The sequence below is a fragment of the Micromys minutus genome (assembly GCF_963924665.1).
Source record: "Micromys minutus genome assembly, chromosome: 15".
Taxonomy (NCBI): domain Eukaryota; kingdom Metazoa; phylum Chordata; class Mammalia; order Rodentia; family Muridae; genus Micromys; species Micromys minutus.
The window spans coordinates 52332226-52343026 of record NC_137984.1 but is presented as its reverse complement, the minus strand read 5'-3'; the positions used below and the strand labels follow the sequence as shown (position 1 = coordinate 52343026).

Here is a 10801-nt window from a genome sequence, read left to right as displayed (position 1 = left end):
TATAGAAAAACATTTAACCATGTTTCCATGTAAGAATCACAGGGTTGTACTTCTATGTAAAGTGTGCACATATATCAATGTAAAATACTGACATCTCAGGGGAAAATGAAGTAGAAATACAATTCTTTTCATTCAGTGGTCTTGTGTTTGTAAAAAAAAGAAATGCTCAGAATTTTGGAGTCGTTGGCATGCCTCTCTTCAGTTTACTCTTTGACTGGCTGCCTGCGTGCCGGTGACGATGTAGCTGGGCTGTTTGTGCGGCTGCTGCTGCCATAGCCATTTGGTGCTGCAAGAATCGCAACTGCTGCAAAAGGGAGGGGAAAAGAGATCACGTTATGCTAAACACACAGGTGTGGCAAGCGTGATGAAAACAGCCAGAGAAGGAGAAAGCGGGATAACCAAAGGGACTGCCCCAAACCAGGACGGTACAGGAGCCTGCCTAAGGCTCGAGAGCATTACATCCTCTGTTCTTTGCCCTGACAGTCCACACTGCAGTAATGCAGCAACTTCAGTTACCACTTTGTTGTACAATAATTCATAGCAAAACAAACAGTCAATCACAGTATGCTGACATCCTGTCCTATAATAGGAATATTTTCCTAAACATGTATGACATTTACTAAAGGTAACACTACCACAGTACAGAATTATAAAGATAATACTTGGCACTTAAAACTCAAAATACAATGCACATTGAAAGGATGTATGTGGAATGTGCCACCAAGACTTTAAAAAAGGATTTAAAATATAAAATACACTTAAGTGCTCCAAGTTGACTGGCATTTAACATGTCAGACATCTAAAGAAAACTAAGTTACTGACCAATTGCTTCAGCCTTAACAGGAAAGAAGCTCTATAGAAAGGCAGTGTACAGTACTTTTGGAGCTCAGTGTCGTATTAACCAGAGTGAAGCTGCTGGATTACTTGTAGCTGCTGCTGCTGCTGCTGAAAGGCAGAGGAGAGCTGGAGTCTTTGCTGAGGAAGGCTTTGCTCAGGTCTGTTCTCGGCAGAGCCAAGCTGAGGCAACACTACAGAGGGAGAAGGAAAGCAGAAAGTCTGAAGGTGACCAAAGCTAGAAAAGGACAACAAAAAAATGAAAAACTAGAAGTAGTGTAATTAACCTTAAATATCAAACCATAAGATTTCAGAATTAAATAAATTAAGAGGATCAGATTCCAGAACATTCTAGCCATAGAGAGGGAAGGAGTTGACAAGCTAAGGTACTGTGTTCCCTCATCTATGTCTTTTGTTGTTGGCAGTCTCATCCCAGGCCGGCCTCAAACTCAATATTTAGAAGAGGTTGACCATGAAGTCCTGATTCTCTTTCCTGGGTTGTATCTGGTGATCTGCAGTGCTGAAGCACTCTAGCACCTTAGCTACAACCGGCCTCCCTCCACACATGGAACTTGATACTGGACTTGGTTAAGAAGCCAGCTTTATATGGCATTAAGTGGTAAGCTTTTTTTTTTTTTTTTTTTTTTTTTTTTAAATTAACAGTGAGCCAGCAAAGGTGAAACTGGAACTGGCAGCTGACAGGGCCATCCCAATCAGTCTGCATCCTCCAATGCAGACTACAGGCTGAAGACCTGGTCTACGGGACTCAGTTTTTCTGAAACCATACACATTCTTACGATCTGTCTACAATTCTTTTCACAAAACATACTATGGTTATTTTATAAGAATTGTAACTTTTATGGCAAAGGTACATTACACATCTGCATTTGGAAGTTCACTAGTTTTAAATTACAACTCTGGTAAGAATTATTTTCAAAACACAGATGTTGATAACTCCTACTGAGGGACATACATGTAAATTTGGAAGCCAAGTTATAGAAATCTAAAGGCTTAGTCAGCACACAAGGACAATTGACTGATTGATTCTCAAATTCCATAATAGCTTTGTTATTTTTTTTATAAAGTTTTATCACATGGCTTATTCAAATATGAATTAAATTCAATACAATATTACTTTTGGTTTAGTATTTCCTTCTGAAAGTGGGAGCATTCAAGTTAGTTTCATTTTTATAAAAAGTAGCTTATAGAAGTTTTGCTAATTATGAAGATTTAAGTCTACAAACTGAGAAAAACTATGCAATGTAGGAAAACGTGGTCTCAGGTAACAGAATCATCTGTCACATGCACTTACAATGCAAACACAGAAAGCGACTCACAGCTGTCTAGAGACTCGGAAAGATGTAATGGTTTGCTAGCTAACCACATAAAGAAAACATGCATGTGAGCCTGAGCTTTGTAATCAACTGACACATTTTTTTAAAGAAAAAAACTTTTTTTTTTCTTTTTTCTGATTATTTCTTGCAAGGAGGGAAAGGTAAATAATTTACACAAGATTTCAGTAGGGATTCAGGATGATACCTACCGGCTGCCTGTGACTGGGGAAAGCCTCCTACTCCAGTAAGATTAATAACAGCAGCTTGCTGAGCAGTTAAGGCCTGTTCTTGAGCAGTTAACCCTTGTTCAGAACCCTGAGAGGGAAACAAAACAAAACAAAACAAAAAAAAAAAAACAAACAAATAAAAAAAAAAGCAAATGACTTGTGTAAAAAGTGCAAAGCTTTTCCTAGTCAGTGAAAAGAGTTTTTCGTTCATGTATGTGGAAGAATAAACAGCATATATATGTTGAACACATGCAGAAATAGCAAAAACTAAGAAAGTACTACTGACTATGAAGCCCAGTCCTCAGAATGAACAATAAACAAATCTCTAAAATCAAAAACCCTGCATCACCTCCAGATCAGGGCTACTATAAAATAAACTCAAAATGTAAAAAAGTGAGTGAATTAGAATTACTCAACTCAATAATCTAAAATTTATTGGGCCTATGGCTCATGCTGCAATCCCAGTGCTTGGATCTAATGCAGGAGTACGAAGCTACCCTGGGCTACATACATAGTTAAGGATCTGTTCCAAAACAAACAACACACACTCGAACATGCGCACGAGCGCACGCACGCACGCACGCACGCACACACACACACACGCACACACGCACACACGAACACACGCACACACGCACAGGTTTTTAAGACAACTCAAAGAAAACTTCAGGGCCTTCAACTAAATAGACAGGATTTTAAGAGTTAAAATAATTCAGGCTGGAGAGACAGTTCAGCAGTTAAGAGAACTGGCTGTTCTTCTAGCACCCACATGGAGACTCACAGCCATTTGAAACTCCAGTTCCAGGGAACCCAACATCCTCTTCTGGCCTCCATGTGTACCATGCAAATACATGATACATAGATACACATGCAAGCAAAACACCCACATATATAAAATTTTAACAAGAAAGACTCTAGTCAGCCCTCTCAAGATCATATAAAGTAAGAGACAGCATCTTAATCAATTACAAGAAAGACAGAACTGCAGAACTCTTAAGGGGAAATAAAGGAGAGAGGCTTTGTTAGTTTGACTTCACAATCATTTCTCCAGTATAAAGCCAAAAGTACAGCAGGAGAGAGTAAACATGTTCGTTCAGAATCTATCAAAGCTGCACAGGCCATGGCCAAAGAGCCAGAAAGTAACCCAAAGCAGGATGAATTATTGGGGATTCTCAGATGAAGTATGTATATATGTATTCAACTGAACAACACAGAAATAAACAACCTCATTTAAAAAAATAGGCCAAGGATGTAGATAGACTGTTTCTTCAAAGACACAGAAACCAAGAAATGCAGAAAAAACTGTCCCATTCCATCAGCCAGGGTGACTCACCTTATACTCACTTTTTTTGAGGAGCTACTAAAAACAGAACTGGCTGAAGCAGGAAGTGCAGTGGTAGAGCACATGCCAACCTGCAGGAGGCCCCGAGTCTGATCCCCACAAGAAACTGAGCAAAACAAATCACAAACTCCACCAGCAGAAGTCAGCAAGCCATCAGTGAGGATGTGGGCAGTCTGTGGCCCCCGCCACACTGCTGAGGAGGTAACACAATGCAGCAGGAAAGGACAGTGCTGTCTCTAGAAAGAATTTCCGAGTCCCTACAACTTCCATTCACATATCCAAATGAATGTTCTGTCTGGTGTCACAGTAAGACACACACAAGGACATACAGACTAAGAACCCACCTCCCTGCATGATGCACTCAGGATGGTTAAGATCAGAAAAAGGACACACTATGGTGGCTGCCAGTGTTTGGGCTGAGGAAGTTATCAGCTTTTTAATAGAGTTTCGATTTAGCTGGGTGGTGGCACATGCCTTGCCAGAAGTAGGGAGGCAGAGGCAGGTGAGTTTGAGGCCAGCCTCCTCTAGAGTAGTTCTAGGACAGCCAGGGCTGTTATACAAAGGAAACCCAGTTACAAACAGAAACAAAAGTTTCAATTTTGCAAGATGAAACACTGCAATAATGTGAATGTACTCAACACTACTGAGTGTAAACTTCAATAGGCAAACGCTGGCAGGCTCACACTAGCTGCTGGGGCACAGTGACTGTGAGCTCCAAGCTATGTTGCAACACAGAGTAAGAGCTTGCTTCAAAAACAGTAACAACAAAAACTCCAACAGTAAGCTTCCATCCAGTGAAGGCACTAGTCCCCATGGTTGACCCCAGAACCCAAGACTGAAGAAGGACAGAACCTCTGACCTTACATGCACCATACACGGACAGAAAAAAGATAAGCAACATTTGTTTTTAAAAAGTCAAAGGAAGACAACAAGCCTTCTTGGTGAAGCAACCCCTTGAGAGTGCTAAGTATGTAAAAAGTTTCCAACATGTCTTCCTTCTCTGAGAAACCTTCCAGAGAATGAGTTTCATCCACTGAAGACCTTAAGGAGTGCTAGGCAAGAGAGTGGCTGGGTCATTTTCAGCATCAGCTGAGACACTCAGGTGGGACCCAGGAATAAGTTTGCTTGGTTTCCCAAATGATTCTACGGAGTATTCAAAGTTCAGCCACATGTCTCCCTTTCTCTCCAGACTTCACTTTCCTGCTGTTCCTGTTTAATTACATCCTGGCTGGCAGTGTGCAGTGTCTGCTGTTGTCTGTTCCCACTACACAATACTTCCAACAACACAGACAGACCCATTACTGCAGCAATACATTTCTACAACTAGAAGATAATAGGCTGGTCAGAAAAGACACTGTGAGGTGTGGTCACGTGCCACTGCCATTCAGTGTGACACTTGGCAAGATGGACACCTTCATTCAAAACAGCTGTGATTAGAATAGCTGGAAGCTACTGATGTTGATAAAGAGAAACAACCCAGGAACTATTTCTTTCAATAAATTAAAACAGCAGAAATGTGAAAAGTCCTGAGATCTATAGTGAACACACACACAGGCTAAACAATCCCATACCTGCTCCTCTGGCTGTTGGGAACCTGAAGCTGCAGGCTGCTGAGGTGGTTGTATAAAGTGAGAGAGCGGCTGCTGCTGTTGCTGCTGCTGGGTGTTAAAAACGAGTGAACCACCAGGAAGCTATTCAGAATTTAAACAAGAATTAGCTGCCTTTCCATTGTTTTCATGTGAAGTATTTAAATTTCTTTAAAGAACATTCATGGATGATTTACTAGAGTCAGGCACTCTTTTAGACTCTGAAGAAACAGATGAAGACACAGCAAGAGAAGGTGTGAAGATGGAACTCAGCTGCTGGGTCAGCTCTAGCCCCTCCACACAGAAGCAAAGCAAGCTGCCTGCCCTTCATCAGGCTACACCCAGAGTGTGTTTAAGTCCTACTGCTTTCTGGTGTATATTTTCAAATACAAATCTTCCTGATTCAAGTTAATAGTTAGCTAACCAAATTTATAGCTTATTAAACATTTATCACGTCTTATGGGTCAGCACAAAAGATCACTGCATGTGCTATGAACTGAACAAACTCACTGGGCATAAGGACACACTGTGGTATAGTATGCCTGGCACCTGGCAGGAGGAGGCAAGAGAAGAGAGAGTTCAAAGCCAACCTGAACTTCATCAACTTGTCCCTGTCTCAAAAGTTAAAAGGGTATGATTCAGAAATGTGTCAGCCCCTTGCCAAGAGCCCTAAAGATTACCATGTAATATAACAGGGAAAAAACTCTAAGGTTGATAAGGAAGAGCCTTTACTGTGGAGACTATGTTGTTCTTATTCCGAATCCAAACTGAATTTAAAAATAGCAATCCTTTGGTTAAGAAAGCTAAACCCACTAAATCTGACATAGTCCAGGCTCAGGATTTCTTCTTCACTAGTAGACAAGGTGGCTTTGCCCTCATTCCTTTTTATCTCTGTCATAAATGACTCCTTAAGCACATGTTAACACAACATGAAGGAAAATAATTCTAACTAAAGCAATGCCATCTCTAGTTGTGTGCATATCAATGACTATGCAATTGGTCTGCAGGTATCCAGGTACAGAAACTGCAGTTCACAGCAGACTTCCCAATCAGTTATGACTGCATATGAGGTTAGCTGACCTGCAAGAGACTGCTATTACCCAATAGCTCACGGCTCTGAATTATCATTCCATCTTCATCTTCAGGTCTACCTTCAAGTTCTCTGTAGACAACTATCCATTTTCCAAATTACTAGCTTAAAGGACCTTGGAGAAGAGGGTAAAGCAGGTTGAGAGTAACAGCAGAAAAGCAGAAAAGAAGTAGCAGATGCCTAACAGTATGTAGAGTTCACATCTCAGATAGCTGAGCACATGCGCGAAGTGGAGGGGCACTATGTGAAGGAAGAAAGAGGAGCAGCATGGAAGGCACAGGTTAGGAAGAGGGATGACTGGAAGTATGGAAAAGAATAGTGTTAAAACACATACTGAAACCCACTGTTTTACATGCTAACTAAGAAGAATTACATATAGAGAAGGGAATGTGGATAAGTGACTAGGAGCAGATGGAGGGCCCAGAAAGTCCAGAGCCAGCATGGGATCCAGCATGTTCTATCTAGTTCTCCTCTCTCTGCTGCACTGCTATACCTTCAACCTGAGGCCTTACCTGCAGGAAGCAGGTTCCTTTTCTGTTGCTTTATCGGTACACTGACACAGTCATGGGAAAAAGACACGGCCTCACTTATCGTCAGCTGCATATTAGACCCAACAGACATTCACAGAACAAGTTATCTATCACTGCACTAAGAAAGCATCATCATCCTTGGAGAAAATAATGCATCCCTCAAACACAAAAGCCCATGGTGAGCCAACAGGACACGTCTGCAAGTGTGCCTATTGTCACTCCTGTAGGTTATTCACGGTGTCTTTCCGGGAACTCCCTTTGGGGCAGCTAGCTCCTGACTAGGCAGGGAGTAAAGACAATAAAAGGTGCATCTATAGAACAGCCTTTATCGTTACCTTGTTTACACATTACTACACAAAGACAGCACTACAGAAATCCTTAGAAGACTCTGGATAAACTTCAAAAGCTGACATGTATAAATATACATTGTTTTTTAAAAATCAAAATATAAAAATTTAAATCAAAAGTATTGTTTCATGTTTACCTGGAGTAGATTTAAAGGCCTGAGAGTTGAAGTATTTTTTAAACCAAATGGGATACCTGTTAAATAAAACTCATGGTTACAACAGAACTGCAAGTATTACAAATGAAATTTTATATTTCAACGTGTGAAAATACATTACTGTCCTTTCTCCAAATGACTAATTTACACTCAATTTTAAAACACTTGTACCAAAGAACCATTTTATTATTTGTCCATATAAACTATATTCTACATTTTAAAAACTTTTCCACTTCTCTTACTATTGAAAAAGTCACCTAGGATTATGTATACACCATGATGGTAACAAAATAACACCACCACCGTGCAGGCAAAATTTAAACAACACTTGTTTACATGCCTCAGCTTCATATAAAAAATACTAAATTTTGCATACAAAAATACCAATCACCAAAATGTTAAAAGAACACACCTGTGTGTGTGTGTGTGTGTGTGTGTGTGTGTGTGTGTGTGTGTGTGTGTGAAGATACAAACCAGAGTTAGGATATAATGGGTTAATTCTGAATTTAGAGGAAAAAGAGCAGGTAATAGTACTTGCCACCCAAGTGACCCGAGTGCCCCCCAGGACCCAGGTGGAGGACTGATGAGCTGTCTGGAGGCTGACTGACGGGAACCACCTGTGCTCACACAAGCAGATGGAAAAACATTACTGGCAGGCTGCAAGGCTAGTTTGTTGACCTTGGTCTCAAAACATGTGTTAATTAGCCAGCGTGGTGGTGCATGCCTTTTATCCCAGCACTCTGGAGGCAGAGGAGGTGGATCTCTGAGTTCAAGGCTAGCCTGGTGTGAGTTCTAAAACAGCCAAAGCTATAAACAGACCCTGCCTCAGAAGCCCCTACCTGGCCTCTTCAAAAAAGTATGTGAATTTTTTGTTCACGTCAACCTGAACACAGATCCAAACGTATCTAGTAAAGTGGCTCGTGCCTGTAACCATGAGATCTGGGAGGAAAAAGTAGGAAGTCTCATAAACAAAATCATATGTAACGTATGTAGTCTTCTGTTAAATGTTATTTACAGAAAGATATTTATAAAATTTATATGTGATGTCATCAAAGACTTGTACAAGAAACTGAGAAATCCTTGGGTGTGTCCCATTTAGGAGCAAGTCCCTGGGGAGAAATGGCTTGACATTTCACTGCTCTGCAACTGTTCCATGTCCTAGCATCCACGTACGTGTCGCACTGTGGCAGCTTACAAAGGAGTGTGACCTCTGACAAAGGCACTGGTAGCCTTCCCCTTCTTCCTAAGGACCAAGTCAAGTCATGCACAGGAGACTGAGATGGGGTAGATTTAAGAGGCAAACCTGGTACCATGAGGTTCCTTTCATGTAAACCTAAGCATCTAAAATTTAGGATGTGACTTTAATTTCTATGGCTCCTTCTCGTTAAAATAAGAACAACTAGAATTAGAAAATAACATTTTACATTATACTTTCTAAGTTTTCCATAACTGAGAAGTTTGAGGAATTGGTCCCAGGCATTACAACACAATCATTCTTGTAAGCATCATGATGGGCATTCTTGTTCCCTCTGTTTTTGGCCACATGCTAATTAAACCCAAACCAGCTACTACTACAAAGAACAGCCACACTGAATGCTCTTCTTGGCCCAGCTACAGTGTAAACAGCTCACTGGCATATATTCATTCTCCCACAAGACAAATTATTATTACCGTCACTACTTTATTTCTGGGGAAAATGAGGGAAAAAAGGAACTTCCAAAGATTTCAGAAATAAGAATCTAGGCTTTTAGCTGCCATGCTCTATTGCTTCCGGCAGAACATATATTTGTAGTGTTCTCTGTAGTGTTACTACATAGACAAGAATAAGGTAACTAAAACTAATTTCATACTTATTATTCCAAAGCAGAAGATATAATGTGTGTAGTAGACTCAAAAATTTAACAGGTTTTCTTCCTAGAAGATGTTTGCTAGGTGGTTGTCTGATACCAGAACTACAAGAGGCTTTTCAAGTATCTGAGAAATAAAACTTCATGAAATACAGCACTTAGTGCTTTTAGCAATGCCCTAAAGTAACAGTTTTTATGGCTGGGTATGGGGCACACACCAGTCATCCCAGTGAGGGAGAAGCAGGAGGACCAGCTGAAGGTCACCTTCAGCACAGACTGACCAGATGCATGAGACCTTGTCTTTAAAAGTGTATCCAAAACCAAAACAAGACAATCAAAGTCTATCACGTAAACTTATTCTAACCTGCTTGAGGAGTTGCCTGCATGGCACTGGGCAGTGCGTTTGGTAAGAGACCTCCCGATGGCAGAAGGCCGCTGCACAGGCTTTGTCCTGCAGGAGTTATGGCCCCAGTGTCACAGCCCAGCATGGAGTTGGAGCCACTCTTCAGAGCCTGGGCTCCACTGCAGGGTAAGGACAGAGCGTTACATACCACGAAAGCAAATACCAGCCTCACAATTCTTCAGATTAAAAACAACAAAAAGCTATGGAACAAGTTCCAGCACTTCTATCTTAAAAATCAATTCCTAGCGCAGGTGAGATGGGTCAGCGGGCCCTTGCCAGATGGTGGAAGGAAAAAAACCCAAAACATGCAAGTCACCTCTGACCTCTAGATACACTCTGACCTCTACATACACCCTCTTTTCTAGGCCAAGTTTTATCTTAGTGCTGAAGTGTGACAAAGCTGGCTGAGGTAATGAGCAAGCATATCCTCAGAAACTTCAGGATGCAGAGATTCAAGTGATTCAAAGACAGTAACAGGCAAATGACAAAATTTGGGCAACTGGGAAATACATCTCTGTACAAGTAACAGATTTGTACTCAAATTCTATTATTCATATGAAGCGGCTCTTGACCATATCAAAAACTATCTTTTAGTATAAGCTGCAGTTTGTCTTAATCTCACAAATACAAGTGTCTGTAACATTGTCGACTTACCCAGCAGAGCTCACTACACTGACGGAGTTAAGCCCAGCAGAGTCTGCCATGACCGGGGAGACCGAGCTTCCTGTTGTTATAGAGGTTACCATGGTAGAAAGAGGAATGGTTGTCACAGGCATTGCCTGGCTCACAGCCCTTTGCTGCTGAGCAAACTGAGTTAACAAAGTGGGCTGAGGGGTGAAGCCTGAATCTTGGGGAGATGGGGTGGCTGAAGGGGTACTAGGAGCTGAGTTCTGAGCATCAGGAGGGTGTGGGGCCGATGAAGGGGTTGGTGTAGGAGTAGATGGCTTAGGAGTTCCAGATCCTGCTCATTGAGAAAAATAAAAATTGCTAGTTTGTTACAAATGGCTGGTCCTTTTAAAATAAGGTTAATGGAATCTTACTTAGCACTGACAAATTTGTTCCAATTTTTAAAATGCAGTTAACTGCACGTGTTAACTCTCTACACG

At 41.2% G+C, this 10801-nt stretch overlaps 1 protein-coding gene across 5 annotated transcripts in view; it reads right to left on the bottom strand.

Annotated features, from left to right (window-relative positions):
• Positions 1–166: 166 nt before the first annotated feature.
• The window catches only part of SUPT20H (SPT20 homolog, SAGA complex component), a gene marked incomplete at its 3' end in the record, with an annotated part of 32245 nt that continues 21610 nt past the window's right edge, over positions 167–10801 (bottom strand). For 2 of the 5 annotated variants that reach the window (XM_080929390.1, XM_080929392.1), the window contains exons 21-27: positions 10350–10419; positions 9657–9814; positions 7428–7483; positions 5309–5428; positions 2378–2483; positions 925–1028; positions 167–304 (exon numbers count right to left, since the gene is read on the bottom strand). In XM_080929390.1, coding sequence (XP_080785516.1) covers positions 167–304; positions 925–1028; positions 2378–2483; positions 5309–5428; positions 7428–7483; positions 9657–9814; positions 10350–10419 — 752 coding nt within the window. Of the gene's footprint in view, positions 305–924; positions 1029–2377; positions 2484–5308; positions 5429–7427; positions 7484–9656; positions 9815–10349; positions 10657–10801 lie in introns of all 5 variants that reach the window. The other 3 variants (XM_080929394.1, XM_080929391.1, XM_080929393.1) reach the window with 3 other exon arrangements.